The sequence below is a fragment of the Lipophrys pholis genome (genome assembly GCF_963383615.2).
Source record: "Lipophrys pholis genome assembly, chromosome: 10".
NCBI classification, from domain to species: Eukaryota; Metazoa; Chordata; class Actinopteri; order Blenniiformes; family Blenniidae; genus Lipophrys; species Lipophrys pholis.
Window position 1 is genome coordinate 10,083,202 of NC_137640.1, and position 18,323 is coordinate 10,101,524.

General features: G+C 40.3%; 1 protein-coding gene across 1 annotated transcript in view; it reads right to left on the bottom strand.

Annotated features, from left to right (window-relative positions):
• ncanb (neurocan b) overlaps positions 1-18,323 on the bottom strand; it is a gene marked incomplete at its 3' end in the record, with an annotated part of 162,894 nt that overhangs the window by 24,924 nt on the left and 119,647 nt on the right. Inside the window, exon 11 of the mRNA XM_080473083.1 lies at positions 14,173-14,286. Coding sequence (XP_080329209.1) covers positions 14,173-14,286 — 114 coding nt within the window. The remainder of the gene's footprint in view (positions 1-14,172; positions 14,287-18,323) is intronic.

Below are 18,323 nucleotides of genomic sequence, written 5' to 3' on the forward strand. Positions count from 1 at the left end.
CTCTGATGAAGCAATAGTTGGGTGATGAAGAGAAAGCAAGGTGGCTGAGCACAGAAACTCTTGTTTTGTTTACATGTATTCAAAGACAACAACCAGGTCTTTAACTCTGAGTTTAACTTGTTGGGTCACAAAACCCACAAACCCTTCATACTTCATGCAAATGGCTCCCCAAATGTAAACAACACAGTACATGTTACATCCACAGTTACATCCATGTTAACTGGTAAAATTAGACCACTCAGCTGCACAGACAGATAAATAGTCTTTTAGGATTTTTTTATTTTTTCTTGCGACGAGCCAAGGAAGATTGCTAAACCTAAAGTAGGATACATTTTTGACACATATTACTCAGGTGGCCTGAAAGACAACTTCAATGAAATTCTGCTCCACGTCTAATGTTGATTCATGTCTGTTGCGTGTAGAAAGGAGGCATCTCGACGCAAAATATTTGCTCAGAATGTCTCGGCTTATGGGGATCATCAAGAGGAATCAAACTCTGAATTATTATTTTACCCCATTTCATGACAACAACATCTGAGAAAACACAAAGCTTAGCAAAATCAGGCCTAAAAAAGCTGCAGCTTTGTTGTTTTTAGATACAACGCAGAGACGTAGCATGAAGCTTTCTGACGTTTGCATGCAAGCTGGAAAAAACCTTTGCAGACTAAAGAAAAGATAAAAATGGGAGAAGGATCAAACATCTGGTTGAATCAAAATACATGTTCTTAAATTTGGTTACCCCTAAATCCACAAATATTCTAATTCAGACTATTAGCCAATGAAGCAGATGTTTTTGTTGTTGCTCTGTCACTGGAAAAGACTCGTGTGCAGGAAGCGGTTGTCTTCTTCTACAAACAAAGCAAGTTTCTGAAACCGTTGTTGGAAAAGTTTTTTGTGCCAGCAATGAATTGTAAGAAGACAACAAATAAAGGACAAGAAAGTGCAACAGTATGGGTTGGCCTTCAAACCTTTGCCGTGTGAGACCAATCTCCTCGGTAATCGGCAGAGCAGAAGAACAGAAAACCTTTCTCAAGTCCTGTTTTACACATCTCCATCACAATAACTCTTTATCACAAGGTGGAGAAATAGAAACTCCTCCCTCCTCTTCCATCTTTTTTCACCTTTGATCTTTTATAACACTTTTCTCGGCTTCTACCTGTTTTCCTCATCCTTTCTTCATGGGGTTTTGTTCTCATCTGAATGAACTTTCTTCTGCTGAAATGAGGGAGAGGAAGTTGCTGCAGGAACATTGTCCAATTAGGCACTCTTTACTTCCATGGCTTTACTGTTTGACGAAAAGAATTTACACGTTTTGAACACAAAAGCAATTTGGGTGAAAGAAAGTGATTTGCTGTTTCTTTATTCAAAATGCCTCTTCCCAACTAGAGAATGAGGGAAATAGATTTCTTTGTGCGTATTCTTCTGTTAACTGCGCCTGAACCTGAGTTTCGGTCTGTGAGTGACTCCAGCAGATGGCCTTGGGCTCCCTCTCTTCTCAGCCTTGGCACATGTCCCTTTCAACATGTTTTTAGAGCACATGCATCTTCATTAGATTTAATAGGCTATAAAGACCAAATCTAATTTTGAGCTGCATTTTTTTTTGCTGAGGTTGTCAGTTGAGTCGACATAGTCAGAGACAGACCAGAGAAGCATTACAACAAGCTTTGTCAAGTCGGATGCCTTCCATCTCAACTCTGAGATCTAATGCTGAGTCACAACACCACCCAGAGAGAACAATGCCTTGGGGAAGCAAAAACCAAAAAGCAAACCAGAGCTTGAGAAACACAGGCATAGTCAAGTTGCTCAGTGTGCAGTATGACGGCATAAACTTGGCATGACATATGTAAATGAACAATGGGATTTCAAGAACGGTCACCTCTTGCCAAAACACAATGACACGATAAGGGCGCAGGGGACTGTGATGCTCAAAGCTTGGCCCAAACCCAAATGAGAGGAAACTTTCAGGTGTATCATAAGAGTGGTTCACTGTTTCAGTGGAAACGAGCCTAAACGCATTACACTACAGAGACTTTCAGGTAAAGAGGGTGTCTTTAATCAGAGCAATGGTGCCTAAAAAAAAAGCAATCTACAAAACCCAACAAATCAAGACCAGCAATGCGTTGAGCAAAAGAGACCTCCTCGCAGAAGGAGAACGCCCAGACCCAGAGCAGAAAACTCACACAAGAGACATCAAGAATGCACTGGGGACCAAGACAAACTGGAAAATAACAAATAGTCACACACAAGCTATACACACCTGGGGAAATAAGAAAAATATACATTTCAGGGTGAGGGTTCAGTTAATAAAAAGTAGGGAACACAAGGACCACATACACCCACAATGAGAGTCAGATAGAATGCCTTAAGGCTGGGCAAGTAATCACTCAGCTGAAAAACTTGGGAAGTGAACATACAGAAATATGGATTCTGCATCTGAAGTCACCCACTACACTGATAACAGATGTTACATACTGGACACAGCATAGTACTTTCATAATGAGATCAATTAAACTTGCTTTTTGCTCAGTCAGGTAAATTGACTTCACTTAAATGGCACATTTTTACTGCTTCAGCAGTCTCAGCACAGTTTGTGATCAGTCACATTCACACAGTCACACATCAATTGTCAAGTACAAAGTGGATGCACACCACTGGGAGCAATTCAGGGTTCAGTGTCGGACCCAAGGACACTTTGACACATGGACAAGTGGTGATGGCTACAGTTGTAAATAATACCATATCTGATCTCTGGTTCAAGTCTGGCTTTGTAGCTGTTTTGTGTGGAGTTTGTATGTTTGGCTGTGCATGAATGGGTTTTCTTAAGATACTCCAGTCTCCTCCCACAGTCCAAAACAATATGTATCAGTGTAAATGGCGACTCTAAAATTGCCCCTTGGTGTGAATGTGATCATGCATGAGTGTCTGTCTCTGTGTTGACACTGAGATGGACTGGCAATCTAGTTCAGAGAGCGCCCTGCCTCCATCAACAGTCACTTGGGATTTGCTCCAGACCCCTGGGAACCAAGATGGGTAAATATGTATACAGGATGGATTTCTATCATTCTCAAAGACAGAAATACCTGTCTGATGAGTGGAGGTAACCAAACAAACAGATTATTACCATTACTCCGTTGCCAACACTTGTTTCCCTGGTATTTGTTTGGTTCTGACACCACATTCCACATCGGTGTCAGTTGGTAACGTATCAATTTATAAAGAACATAAAGACAGCTTCAATTCTGGATCAATACACTGTAGCATAAAAAAAACAACCTTATGCCTACTGCACTGCATATTTGTTTTTTTCCGCCTAATGCATACCCTCCTCCGCCTTCTTTCCTGCTTAATTCACATCGGCTCATTATAGCAGCATGAAGAGCAAAGAAGCCCACATTTTCATGCCACTTTCAACTTCCTCCAGCTTCTTCCTTTTTGTTCCAGGTGGGGATGTCCAAGCTGCTCCCAGACCAACAGAGAGATATAATCTCTCCAGCCGGTCCGGGTCCAAGTTCTGGGTATCCTTTCAGTTGTCAATATCTGGTACCTTTCCAATAGGAGGCAACTAGGGAGCATCCTGATCAGATGCCCAAACAATCTTGATTGCCTCATCTTAATGCGGAGGAGCAGTTGCTCTACTTTGAGTGTCCCCTAGATGAACAAGCTCCTCACCCTGTCATGGAGATTGTCCAACCCCCTGCAGAGAAATCTAATTTCAGCTACTTGTATCCATGATCTCACTTTTGGGTAATGACCAAAAGTCCACGTCCATAGATGACACTGGGGATGGAACTAGTACACAATTCACCACATGAACACTACATGAGGTTGTTTTCTTTATAGATTAGATTAGACTAGACTAGACTAAATTAGATTAGATTACATTAGATTAGATTAGATACATTTTTGCATTTGTCACAGTGAAATGCGAAAAACCACATTGGCAAAGGATGTAAAACACAAAAGAACCACAACCAGGCAAAAATCCACACTACAATGGAATGCATCGGCAGCGGGTGTGCGAAAGTGAGGATGTGCGTCCACACAGAGAATAAGCAGTCTGTAGGATGTGCAATACTGCAGTACCAACAACCATGTGTCTATTGTCTCTGTTTGTTCCCAGTCCTGACAGCTCGAGGGAAGACGCTCCTCACGAGTCCCTCTGTTTTCGCCTCAAGGCGAAGGCGTCGGCCGGAGCGCAGCCGCTCGAAAAACCTTGTTTTCATGTGATCAGCGTTTCTGCCATTTCCGTGTAAACGGACATCTTATTCACAATGCTGCCATCTAAAAACAAAGCTTTTCTGAGACAAAAACATAAAAACCATGTGTATTCACTTGAATCGTTGTCATGTAAACAGGGCCTTAAATGGGGATGTTAAACTTTATGGGTGAATTTCATCTACCCCAGGGCCTTGCCAACAAGAAGTAGTTAAAAAAAAAAAAAAAAGCCTCCTATCCATTTTGAAATGTTGTTTTCTGCACTATTTGTACAAAGAGGATTTCGTTGATATACATTACACCCACTTTTCACAGCATACTCAACATATTCTATTTCAGTTGCTGAGAGTTTTCTTGGAGATTGTGGTTTATTTCTGGGAGCAGTAATGTAGCCGCACACTGTTGGCCTCCAGCAGAGATGAGGAAGAGGCTCCAGGGGTTTAGTAAGCTTCCTTCATTCTAAGTCCTCACCCCCAGATTTTTATTCACTTTCAGTTCAGCTCCAAATGATTCCCTTCGGTGCCCACAACAGGTTTCTGACAACTTTTTCCACTCAGCAATCCTCTCCAAGTCTCCACCTCTCTAAGTCGACTTTGATGTCAGTAACATTGCAGGGAGTTTTCTACTCAAGGGTAAGGAAAGACCGCAGCAGAGACAATTCAAAAATAATAAAAACCACATGGGGCGATGTATCAAAGTCCTTCAATGTACATTATAAATCGTACTTTAAATGGTAAAATGAACTTACATCCAGAAAGTTATCAAAAACTCAAATGCCATGAGAACTAAAAAGTGTACTTTGTGAGCATGAGCAACGGATGATCTAATTGAAAGGCACACCTGACCAACGCTCACCTCACACTGATTGCTCTTTTCCCCTCTGATCTGAGTCATGGAGTTGAATTGAACTAATACTAAAACTAATGACTTGGTGAATGACACATTGCAGTGAAAAGGTCCGGCTCCACCCCACACTGTTACACAAGAAAAGAAAGATAAAGATATAAGAACACATTTCAAAAGAGAGGTGGATGAAACAAGAGGTCAAATCAGGGTTGACAACTTGCGACTCCACAATGAAAACAAAATATGCACAAACAGTCATTATTCAATTCATTTAATGCCATTAATGATAGCGTAATGCACCAAGTGAAGAATACAATTCTATCATTTATTAGGACAATTAGTTGTCCAAGGGAGTGAAGAAATGAGTGACTATTTATTGAGTGTGTACGACTAAACTCAGGCGGAAAGGTTATCAGACAGAAGACAGAAGAAACAGACCAGTAAGACCAGCATGACTTCTTCCATGACATTTATGAAGATGAAGAATATTAAATGTTCAGTGGCAGAACTACTACTTTTGGAACTAAATGTCAAGTCAAAGTAATTACAAAATTTAACAAGGACAAATTAAAATTGAAAAGCGGTTATGTAAAATCACCTAGGCAAAGAAAGTGAATGACCATCACATTATAACAAGCTTTATAAAAGCAGGAGTCAATTTGTCACGTTTCCCTCTGTATCATAATGTCTTTTAAATCACATTTAAAATCTGAAATCTTTCTTTTTTTTTTTTAAATCTTTCATTGTGGCACATATAAATCTACTGGTATTTCAATATGTTAAAGGAGTGATCATGATTGTTGCAGTTTGTGTCTGTTTTGGGTAAATTTGGTATATATGAGACACAAAGTAGTTGAATTGTGTAGCTGTAATTATATAGATTTGCAGAGTGACTTCCGTGAGAATTGTTTTCTGTTCATAATTTGCACTTGCACTTGTGATTATGACTGACCTGCATCAACTATAAGGCACGATTCCCAGAACCACACTACCGTTGAAGAAAAGGTGAATATTTTGTAATTTAATACAGTAAAGTTTACAGTCACACTGGCATTTTTAATAGAGGACCAAAAGATTTATTCTGTGACATAACTTTGACAGAAATGCTCTATACTTGGCTAACTGGATTATTGCGGTGATATTTTGCTGCTGCTTTGAAAGATATAATAAAGGAGTCAAAACAGCAGCAGGAAGTTGAGCACATCAATTATGATCTGCTTCCTGCACACGGCTCTTCTGAAGTCAGTCACGACTTGTGTTTGATCTGTTTAGACATCTTAGGTCGATGTTTTGTTCACACTTCCATCAACCTTTAGTTGAACTGCACTAGAGTTTGTTTGGAAACGAACCAGGACCTTGTTGTCGCGGGTTTGTTGGATTTGCGCCTGGGTTTGACTGACAGCAGTCACAGTTCCATAAATGGACGATACTAATGTAATCATTGTAAGAGGGTTCCTCTTATTCAGACTCTTAAATATGTAAATTTAGGAATTCGTTTTAAATCAACAGGAGACCATTTTGCTCCAGTTTTTTTTTTTTTTTTTTTTTTTTTTCTGGGCGAGCAGTTTAGTGCACACAGCATAACTTTATTATTTCAAGTAAATTACCTTTCAGCGTAAGAAACGGGGCGTGCACATGTTAATGCAGATGAAAAGGTCAGCCATGACAGGAAATGAGTTATAGTGTGAAAGTGATAAAACGGTGTATAGTTCCAGAGTGACTAAGGAGTGCGTCTGAAGCACTTCCCGCCGCTGTTAGTCAACTCTGGCTGCTCTGCTCCTCATTAGTCTCACTGTGTAGGTGACACTACGTCGTCTGCATTCTGCCTCCAGTTAGTTGCACTGGCGTTGCTGCTGGCACTTTGCGTATGCAAAAGTCTCCGTATCTGTTTGCCCCAGATTCACCCGGCATCCTTCTTTGGAGGAGGAGGTTTTGTGCTCTACTTTGCTTTCCCGTGATGCTGTGTAGTTTTTGTTTTCCTGTCAAAAGACAACTTAGTGTTGGATATACTTCTGAGTATCACTTTGGAGGATAAAACCTGAGAGCAACTTGTGGGAGTCAGAATACTTTGAGTAGACAAAAACAGTTAGACCCTGCAATGTCTAACAGGTTGCTTGAATTTTAAGGCTACATTAAGAATCATGTTAAGATTAAGGCTTGTTAGAGCCCGATATATAACAACGACCCAAAATGTTATCGAATATAATATAATAAAAACTGAAATATGATCATTTGTCACTAATGTAACAAAAGTGCTAAGTCAGAAATGTCTTTTAAAAAAAAGTGAATAAAACCCAAAATGCAATAACTGGTCAATATTGTAAAACGATTTAACAATAATTTAAACGTGATCTTAATATGTTTGCTTACACATTATTTTGTACTGATGATTGGAGAAATAGATTAAAGATTATAGAGAACAAAAGACTATAAATGACATGAGTAACAGCAATTTAAAAAAAAAAACCTGAATATAGAGATACGTATAATAAAACATTAAAGCTGTTCGAATTTAAGTTCAAACCATAAATCATTGACTCCCTTTATGATGTAATAAAATTATATTTTGCCTGCCCCATAATGTAATCTTAAAGGTTTTTATGTTTTGTACTCAGGGTCTTCTTACATTACTGACCACTGGTTACATTTTGGGTTATATTACAAATTATAATTTTTTTAAAATTACAATTCGGGCTCAGCACTTTTGTCATATTATCAACCAGTTATTACATTTCCTGTTTTATTACATCGTATCTTATAACAATTCATGTCGTTGTTACATTTCGGGTTCTAACAGGGCTGCATTGAAATATATACAGTATATTCATGACTCGGCACGAGAAAAGCAGATGTTTTTTCAATTTATAGAATAATGTGTTCTGGTAGGAAACAATTAGCAGAGAAAGGACTTCCAGTCAAACAGATTGCGATTTCACTGAATCTACACGTTACTTCACAACACAATAATTTCACTGCTGTGAGTCACAACGTCTCGCTGTCAACTCAGCTGATGTTTATAAACAGAAAGAAAATACATTTTCGATGCTCGGTGCGGTGAGATGCTTGTTTGTCAGTGTTTCTCAAACAATGTGCCACAACCAGAAAATAGAAGAAAGGGAAACATGTCAGTATATGTCTGTATATGTTAAGACTCACCTGTTTGAGAAAGTTTAAACTACAATGAAGAATGTATTACGTCAATAAGATGCTTCAAAAGTAGAAACGTGTGTGTGTGTGTGTGTGTGTGTGTGTGTGTGTGTGTGTGTGTGTGTTTGATAGCAGATGAGTGAAGATCTTTTAGCTGTCTGCAACTTCACAGCACGCAGAAGATCATCCTGTAATCTCACATAAATAAGCACGCATACATGCACTCATATTACTTATTGTGTTCTGATGCCTTTTAGGGCAGGAATATGCTAATCCTCTGTGTGGGCACTTTTCATTTACACGCAGGCTTTCATGCCTGTACACACAAACACACACGAGGAATCGTGCAGCCACACACACACGCACACACACTTGCAAAGAGTAGCAAAGCCTCCCATGGAGCACAAGAGATGAGACGTACAAAGAACATGCAAGAAGTGCAGGGAATGACAGCAGAAAGGTAGAGGGGGGGGGGGGGGGGGGGGGAGAGAAGAGGATAAAAAGAGATGGCAACATGAAACAGAGGTCTTGAAAGTAGTGGAATGGCAAAGCACCAAATCCGCGCTCTCAGCTACACACATTATGTCTTCTTTCTCCCTCGAAGGACGGAGTGGGAAGAATCGCAGAGTGAACGACGGATAAAAAGAAGACTGCAGGAAAGGAGCTGATGAGTGCGGAATGCTTTTTCCGTCATGTTTCACTTCTGTCAGGCTGAGGAAGATTTGCTTTCTGCGTCCTCTGATTACCCCCCCCACACACACACACACACACACACACACACACACACACACATTCATTGACACTGGTTTTCAGTGGAGAGGCAAGAGTGAAATAACTGTCTTTGGTGTCTTTGTCACTCTGATTACAACGGCCTATTCTTCTCAGCAAAGATCCTTTCATGACATAAACGCCGCACAAGTATTAATTGTTAAACAATCAGATAACAAGTACTGCAAGTCCTTTATGAGAAAATCTCCAGACTCTTTAGCTCCACAGAGAGAATGGAAAAAAGGGAAAGAAAAGAAGAATACTGAGACGTGAACTGTAAATAAAATTGTTAGTACCAAACCATTTTCTTTCACTCCCAGTACATTCGGTGGAGGACTTCAGCACTGTCAACTCACTATTATTGACTCTCTGATGGGATCACCATGGTAACTGGCCGAAGGGAGCCTGCAGTGAACTGGATCTACCCTGCAAGCTCACAACTCATAGACCTGAACACCCCCCCCCCCCCCCCCCCCCCTCGCCCCAAACACACACACACACACACACACACACACACACACACACACACACACACACACACACACACACACACACACACACACACACTCAAACTCAATACACAATACACCGTGCAAAAAAGAAGAAAAACTGAATCCTTGCAGTGAGACAGGGACCAATTGGATGACATTTAAATGGATGGAAGCCTCGGTGGAACAAATGAGTTCATTACTGTCGCTCCTGTCGCAGATCAGACCTCCCTCAAGATATCAAAGTGAGATCACACTGAAATGGCAGAGCGATGCCTGTTGCGAATTGTACTTTTCACAGCCGATTCCTACGTTGCTGCCAGCGCACAGTGGCAAAAGATAAAAGCGAAAGGAAAACACAGACTTTAGATTTACACAATCGGCCCTGCTGCTCCCAATCAGCCTTGAAGGCGGCGGCGCAGCGGGAGAGGAAATGTACATACGGCTGCAGCGCATGTCAAATGGGAGTCTCGCTCGGGTGATATATGTGTGTGTGTTTGTTTTGGGTAGAAAAAATGGAAAAGGAGAGAGGAAAAATAACCCAACTTTATACTTTCTTTATACGGCAAACATATAATATCAAAGACTAGTTTAGTCCTGATTTATGACACTCTAAAAGCTGTGTTAAGTGTTTCTACGTGTCATTTTTAAATAACGAGCCCTGATTTTAAAAAGCTGTGCATTTTTATGATAGCTTTAAACTATCACTCACATATGTTCAGCTCTTCTCTTTTGTTAGTTATACTCATGATCTGCACCAGAGGAGGGCCATAAATATTAAGGCAATAATCATGACCACAGGGAAACGGTAAACGGCAGTTACAAAAGTAACATTTGCTCTAGTGGAAGATAAAGCTGGGCAGCTAAGAGGTAATGAGAATCTGGAGGACGGTATGATTAAAGGGGCACCCGAGCAATTTAATACTGAACCTCAATGGAGTCACTGGACTTTTAACCATTCAGACACAGAGGAGAGTCGTCAAAACTGAGCCAGCAAAGGCCAGCCTGACCCAACTTTTAGACCAAATATGGGTCAAGCTCTGAGATCACATGATCTTACATAATAATGCAATTCATTACTGTGGCAAATGACCTTGTGTACAAAAAGTGTTTGTAAAAACTTGACTTTTCTTCTTAAACTGTTAAATATCATCGCAAATTCACCAAAAGCGACCACGATCATTAACATGTCAGGAAGGGGATTTGAATACAATGATCTTTTATCTCAGTCAGATGAAAAAAACTGTATCACTAAGTTTAATGCGGTTTAAAAATCTTAGGTCCACATTTGATGTTTAGAATAGATTTTAGGCTGAACATGAAACTGAACATGAAACAATGAAGCTGTTCAAAAAAGCTAATTGGAGAAGAATTGTGGCTGTTGGTAAAGTGATTTTGTGCCATTTTATGTGTCAAACTTCTGAAGTCCAGTAAACAACCTCAAGGTTAGAGCTGATTTGAAAATAATTTTTTTTACTCTTGGCAACATGAGATTTTTTTTTCTGTCAAAAGTTCTGCTATAGTTTCTGCAGCATTTAATACTTCCTGCTCAGTATGTGTCATCCACCCCAGCCTCTCCGCTCTGTATCGATCGCTCTGCCCTCAGAGTCCCAGATCGGACCAGACCGAGCTGGAAAAACCAGAGGGAGACACTGGCAGCCAGATCCATTTATTTAAAAAAAAGAAAGAAAGAAAAAAAGACAGACATTTAAAGCCATAACCCTTGAGAGCTCAGGGGTCAGGAGTCAAGTTGGACCAGCAGAACTTTGCTGGGTTATATTTAATTTAGCATCAGTCCAGATGTGTAACCCTCTTCCACCTCTGAAACTTGTACTACCTTCTAAAATCTCTGCAGTCTTTAAAATATTAATGGTGGTATTCTTTGTGCTCTCTTCTTTTAAAAGGTGTGCAGCGGTTTGCATTATTCAACCATTGCAAGTTAGAAACTAAACTCACACTTTTATTCAAATCTTACTGTCTTCACAAGACTTTTCGGAGACTGTGGACTTTAAACAATACCGAGACTTAGAGATAGGCCCGTTATCAGTGCATCACATCTTTATTTCTTTGGCAGTTTACCATGGAGCATATATAAATATTACTGAATTACTGACATGCATCAAACTGTGAAGTCTGTCATCTGAAGGTGATCAAAATAATTTACATTGTAAGCTGCAGTGTATCTCCAATTTGCTTTCTTGCTATACATTTTAGCCTGTATTAATGTGACTTTTGTGTTATATCCTCTCATTGTCATTGCCATTATTCTCGTTCTCCATATCCTGCATTTGTGATCATTTTCATGTTTATTGACATAAAGGACTTTGAGTGACGTTGTTGGAGGAAAATGTGCTATACAAATCAAAGTTGCTCTGCCTTGTCTAATATTGGATTTTCCTCTGCCATTAGCCAAAGACAATTTATTTGGCCTCATTTTTTTATCACATCCTATAAATGATTTTTCTTGTTTTTTTAAGAAAGCATCTGGGTTATTATAGAAAGCTTATGCAAACTGATTGTCTCTTTGTGTATATTTTAACCATTCAGTGTAACAGGGCTTTATTTTCTTTGAAGATCACATTAGAGGGTTTATGACAGTCTCTGTGAATTTGATAGCCATAATGTTTTCATGAATACGTAATGACCTGAAGTAAAAAGAAAAGAAAGAAAAAAAATCACTTTGATTCCTCTCCTGTCAACAACAGCCCAGAAGTCCAGTTCTAGAGAGATTTCCATTAGATATCTCGTAGCAGAGGATGAAAGAGATTCTTTAGCTTCATGCAATCTTCAACCTCACCACCAGACACCAGTAAACCCACAACATGGTAACCTTGAACATTTTTTCTTTGCTTTAGTTCTGTAATTATCATTAAATCAGTTACATTTAACAAAACAAAATGTCATTTTCAATATTATGCCAAATATATGCAAGTCATGAATCATGTCCTCTATTTGTGATATTTTTTCGGTCTTCAACGTGCATGTTAATACAACCCCTGACAATGTGGCTGCTCGATGTCTCAACTCTTCTCTAAGTAATCTGATGTTGGCTACTCAAATTAAAACAGGATGATCCTCAGTAAAGACATTGGAAACACAGTAGTCACTTTGATGATGTGGTGTGGGCCTGTGGTGATTGTTTCACATCAGAATGGAATCAAGGGGGCGGTGTTGTGTGACGTAAAGGGGAGTAAAGGGGCGGTGTTAAGGGGCGTGACGGGTGATGCATTGTTTGGTGAAAACTGCTGGAAGTATCTCGCCTCCTCCATCTCGTCTTTCTGACTCACAATGGAAATGTTTCAATCAAAGTCTTTCTGAGTAAATTTTACACTTAACAATATTATGCTGCAGCCCAAATTGAACCCTCTGGCATACTGGTTATGGCCCCAAGTGATGAAAACCAATGCTTTAATAGGATGATATATTTGACTGAATGTAGTGATCTCTGTTTTAGATGTAAGACATCATCTACATGTACATCCAGCAGATGCTTTTAACCAAAACAACATACATCCGAGAGTGAGACAAACACATGCACGTTAAAAACCGGGAGACAGCAACAAATCAAAATGCCCTGAGGTAAGTTCCAGTCTAGCATTATGTGATTGATGTGAAAGTAAATAAAACAAGCTTCAGTCCACTGGCTCTTCCTTCAAACCAAGCTGCTGTGTGAAATTCATCCCTCATTACAATGAAACATAGAAAACACATGAAAAATGCTCTTCACCACCTTTACACCAGACAACATAGGCATTCAGTAAAAATAATCTCTAAATCAAGTGACATGACAGAGGCATAGGGAATGAGTGTTTGATATGCCACTATATGAAACCAATACTCTTCATTTTGAATGTTGCGTATTATCCTCTTTTGTTTTTCTTAATGAATCTTTGATTATTTCATGCAGATTTTTAGACAAGACAATTCATCCAAGAATTTCCTATTAGGATTAATTGATTAGTTCTATTCTATTCTATTCTATTCTATTCTATTCTATGATGAAATCTAGGCAACTCTGGATATGAATTGGGGGTAACAATGCATTCGAAGTGTACCAGCAGCTGTGAGCAAGCCTCAGTATTGTTTTGTTGTGACACATTGACCATGTTTGTATGTAACATGCACAGTTCGTGAACACCCTCCTTCACAGCCCCCTTTCCACATGGGAATTCCCATAATGAGAGACAAAACCAGCTGGACGCAGGTGTTCTGTCTAAAGTCGATATATTATTCCAGAGGGCTTCCCTCTCTCCCCTCCTCCTCCTTTTCCAGCTCTTTGTCTACATCCACATCCTCACCCCCTGGTTTTCTGTGCCCCTCTGTCTCCATCTACACATCCTCATTAACTCTGTCTTTCGAAATGTGGATGTTTTTATCCACCATTCTCCACACCCTGTTCTTCGGGCATATACTTATTCTCCGGCGCCAGATCCTCGTACTTGTCCGCTGCCTCTTCCATGCTCTTCATTTTCTCTCCACCTCTCCACCTGTCACTTCACTTCTTTACCTTCTTCATCTCATATTTTTGTTATCTCACCCCCACCTTCTCCATCCTTACTCCTTTAGTTTCTGGCTTCAGTTATTTTCTCACATTTAGTCAGCCGCCTCCTTAACCTCCTCTTGGTCCCCCATTCTCTGGGAACACCCAACATACACCCCTTTTACTCGAGTGAATCGAATTCAGCAGCACAACCTTCCACACTGGTACCTTTTTCGCAAGTAGCTCCACCATAGCTGGGCAGACAAAGGCACACAAAGGAATTGATCTCATCAATGCAGGTTCCTCCATTCTGGCATGGATTGGACTGGCAGTCGTCAATGTCTGGTGAGAGAGAAGAGATGGAGGGGGTGAGTCTGGATAGATAGAAACACACACACACAGTTGCCTTCAGCCATACACAAACACCACTTTCCGAAAGGCTACTTCTTAAAAGTACCTGCCACAGCTTGTTATACAAAAAGCCCCTGAGAGATCAAACTTGTGAAGAGATTAGAGGTGTTCCTGAGAAAGTTATAATTAACGCGAATTGATTGAACTTCATCAGTGAGTGGTTTGGGATGCACTGAAGCGAATGATGCTAATTGCAATGTGTTTGCAGGACGTGCTGCAGTTCTGCTGTCAAACTTTAGCCGCAGGAAATGTGTGGTGTGAGATAGGAAGAAAAAGAGATAGAGCGAGTGAGAGAGACATGAAGATTAGAGGCAAACAATATTCACTTAAGGATGAGCTTCCATCCTCAACAACACGTGCTCCCACACAAAGGCACCAGTTGTCTTGCTAGCAGCCACAAAACAAAAACATATACACCGATCCAATTCTCTGGGATAGTATCAAAAGCAATCTTAAATGCTTGTGAACAAATGCAAATCCGCATACATATTTTGCAGAGGCGTTTGAGGGGTGAGAGTTCTCATTCTGTTGAAAAAAAAAAAAAAATGGTAACTGTATTTTTCTGGATGATCAGGGCCTGGGGGAAAAAAATCATTAAAACTGCAGCTGGTGTTCCACAATCTTCTGCCATCGCAACAATGCGAGAGTCCCTGGTGCTCTGACAAGAGGTCACGCGAGGTGAAAGGGAGGTGAAGGGAGAAGATGGAGGTAGGAGTAAGTCTGAAATGTGTCAGGGAGGATGCGGGGATGAGGATCTGCTTGCAAGAAAAAGTCAAGGGAGGGAAGAGTTACAAACAGGAGGTTTTGAAACAAGAGTGGGTGGAGAAATACAGATGAGAAATGATACAGGTCTGGGAGTTGGCAACTTTCAGTATTGGATTATAGGGGCTTTGCAGGCAGACAGCGTTCGTGGCGGAAGAGTCTGTTTGTATAAACAGCATGACAGCTTCATCGCTGTAGTGCCCTGCTTTGTGCTGGCTGATATCAAAAGCTGAATTTGATGCAGGAGGTAGAGACCCTGACGGAGGAGTGGGAATGAGATGCTTGGTTTAGTGTAACGCTGGATATCCGTGTAAAACTGTCTTTGTGTGTTTGTGTTGACTCATCGGGAGGAAAAGTAAAATACAATAAAAGAATAAAACTGCAAAGCAGAGATAGCGAGGGAGCAAACACTTCCCACACTGTGAGCTGTGAGTTTGGGTCAGACCATCAGAACAAGTGGCTGCAAATTGTAAAGACAAGGAAAAAAAAGCAAACGTTCAATACCCCCCCCCCCCCCCCCCCCCCCCCCCCCGTATAGTTTACATGTTCTCCCTGTGCTTGTGTGAGGTTTCTTTTTTCATCACTCTGGCATTTCTATGTAATTCTAACCAATAGGATTGACATGTACATGTTATTTGACCACAGCATACTTATAAAAAAGTCCCAACAATCTATATCTATATCAGTGAAGGCCAGCATTAAACCTTGCACAATACTAAACTACTTCTAAACTAAGTCATGAATGATTGCAATCAAAACCACCCAAGTTTTTAATAAAAAAAAAAAAAATGTCTGAGCCCTGGATCAGTTTTTTTTTCAATCTTTCAAGCCCTGTAAAAGCAAGTACTGATGTGTATTATAATACGTGCAATGTCGTACATCATTATAATGACAAATACAGTACAGTTTATTGGTCCCTTTTGGGAAAATGACTTCTCAGCATTTAACCCTCTCTAGTCATAATGTATTTTACTAGGAGCTGTGGGCTGCGGTGATGCTCTGCACTGCACCAGGGATCGAGTGCTTTGCTCAGAGACCCGCAGTGGAAACCTGTCGGCAGAGGGATTCCAAACTGCACACTTCAGAATCGAAGTCCGTTTCTCTAACATCAGGGCCACCACTGCCACAATATAGACCAGTATTACCTCTGTTTGAAGAAGTGGGCACAGACCACAAACACTAAGAAATGCAGTGCACACAAACACTATGCACTCCCTCAACACAATTCAAAGTCAGTAAACTTTCATGCCGCAAGCGGGATTTGGCCGGTTCCCACCGCCTCTGAGTAAAAACATCACCGTGCAGGGTTGTTGGCCAGTTGTGACGGCTCACAGGATGATTGTGCTGCAGCGCCTGACTGCAAACCACTTTGCTGTGAAGGGAGATCACGGCTAAGTAAACAGTGTTGAAATTACGTTGTGTATAAATGATAATTAAAAAACAAACAAACAAACGTGTTTTTGTCCACCCAAACTTCAAGTCAGAGAAAAGTGTCTAAAGTTGAACAAAGCTTACGGATAATTGAACATTTGAATTGCAAGATTCAGTAAAACAAAACACACAATTTAAAGTTTTCCTACTAATCAGGATGGCGTGATCAAAAATGAATCACTGAGGAGCTCCAGTCAAGTGAAATAAGTGATGAAGGCTGCTTGTGGCATTGGGACATTAGACATATGGCTTCCCTTCTACACTCACTGTGAATCAATCGATGAGTTTGTCGTAGATACAGTTGTGAGAGAGAAAAAAACAAACAAATGAATCGGCATCAGCTCTCGACAAATCGTGTTTTAAAGGGGTTAAAGCAATGTGTCAGTCTATCTCTTGTACTTCAGCAGCACCGACATCAATAAACTTTAAACACCAGCAATTAGTGTGGACAACAGAGCGACTAAAATCTTCAACCAACAGGTCTCAACTTCTTCCTTCAGTCAAATTTACATAAATTTGTAAAACCTAATGATCAATAAGACAAGATGTACACCGATCTGATCATCCACGACCAGAAGCCTATTTCATTTTCCCATGACCAAATTAATGATCTTGAAAAACAGATTCCAATTTTTTTTTAATTAAATTTTCTTTATGCAAGTGTGACCTTCTCAAGATGAAGCAGTGAATTAGCACCTCTGCACTCGACGCAGTGATTTCAGACTGGCCTTCACTCACGCTTGCAGTTTCAGAGCATGTTTTCCCCAGTACCAAAATGTCCCATTAATGTGTGTGTGTAATGTGTGTGTGAACATTTCTCAAAAAAATGTATGAGAATGTATCGTAGAAAATGTTTGTTGTTCCAAGGGTTCTGTGTCAACTACCTGCTTTGATCTCACTTGCTATTTTATTTTGTACCCAGACACTGTGCACATGGTCCCAGCCTTCACTTCCTGTTCTCTCATTCAGCCTCTTAAATATGCCGCAAACAGAGCAGATCAGGACGGATTTCTTTGTCTTGGACAAGAAAACTGTCACAGATGTGATGTCAGTGGATAGGATTCATTGGACCCAGACCAGGTCCAGAACGATCCAGTCCTTTGTTCGGGATAGTCCCGGACTTAGATTTGGATTCTGTTCACGGTGGTCCAGGACTACATGGGACGGGTTTATAGCTCATTGACCAATAGGAACAATGCACAAAGTGCGTCCACTCACTCACTCACTCACTCACTCACTCACTCACTCACTCACTCACTCACTCACTCACTCACTCACTCACTCACTCATATTGTAGGTTTTGTGATTTTTACTTGGCCTTTTAGTTTTTAATTTTGTCTTTTGCCTCAGGTATGACCCCTGATTCAAATAAATAAGTTTGAACTTTTTAGCTTTTGGATTGTCCGATCTCGGCAAGTCTCTGGTCTTGGTTACGCCAAAGTAGAATGAATTGGGAAAAAGTACAAAACCATAACCATGACATGTCCATTGGTTGCAGGGTTTTATATTAAGGCACATTTGACATTTCATATTAAAATTGTATTAAAATTGTTCTTGCAGGCAAATATTTCAGCAGGAGGAGTTACATAGACCACAGCAGTGGTTCCCCATGCATTTTTATTTTACTTTAATTGTTGCTCATTCATATAAACCTTCACAATACTGACTGTTAATTCTGCATTCAAAAGTGCAGCCATTGATGTAAGCACACTGATAGTGGTTTAGTTTTGATGTTCACTGGCAGAAATGGGGATGCAAACCTGTTTAGAAGTGCA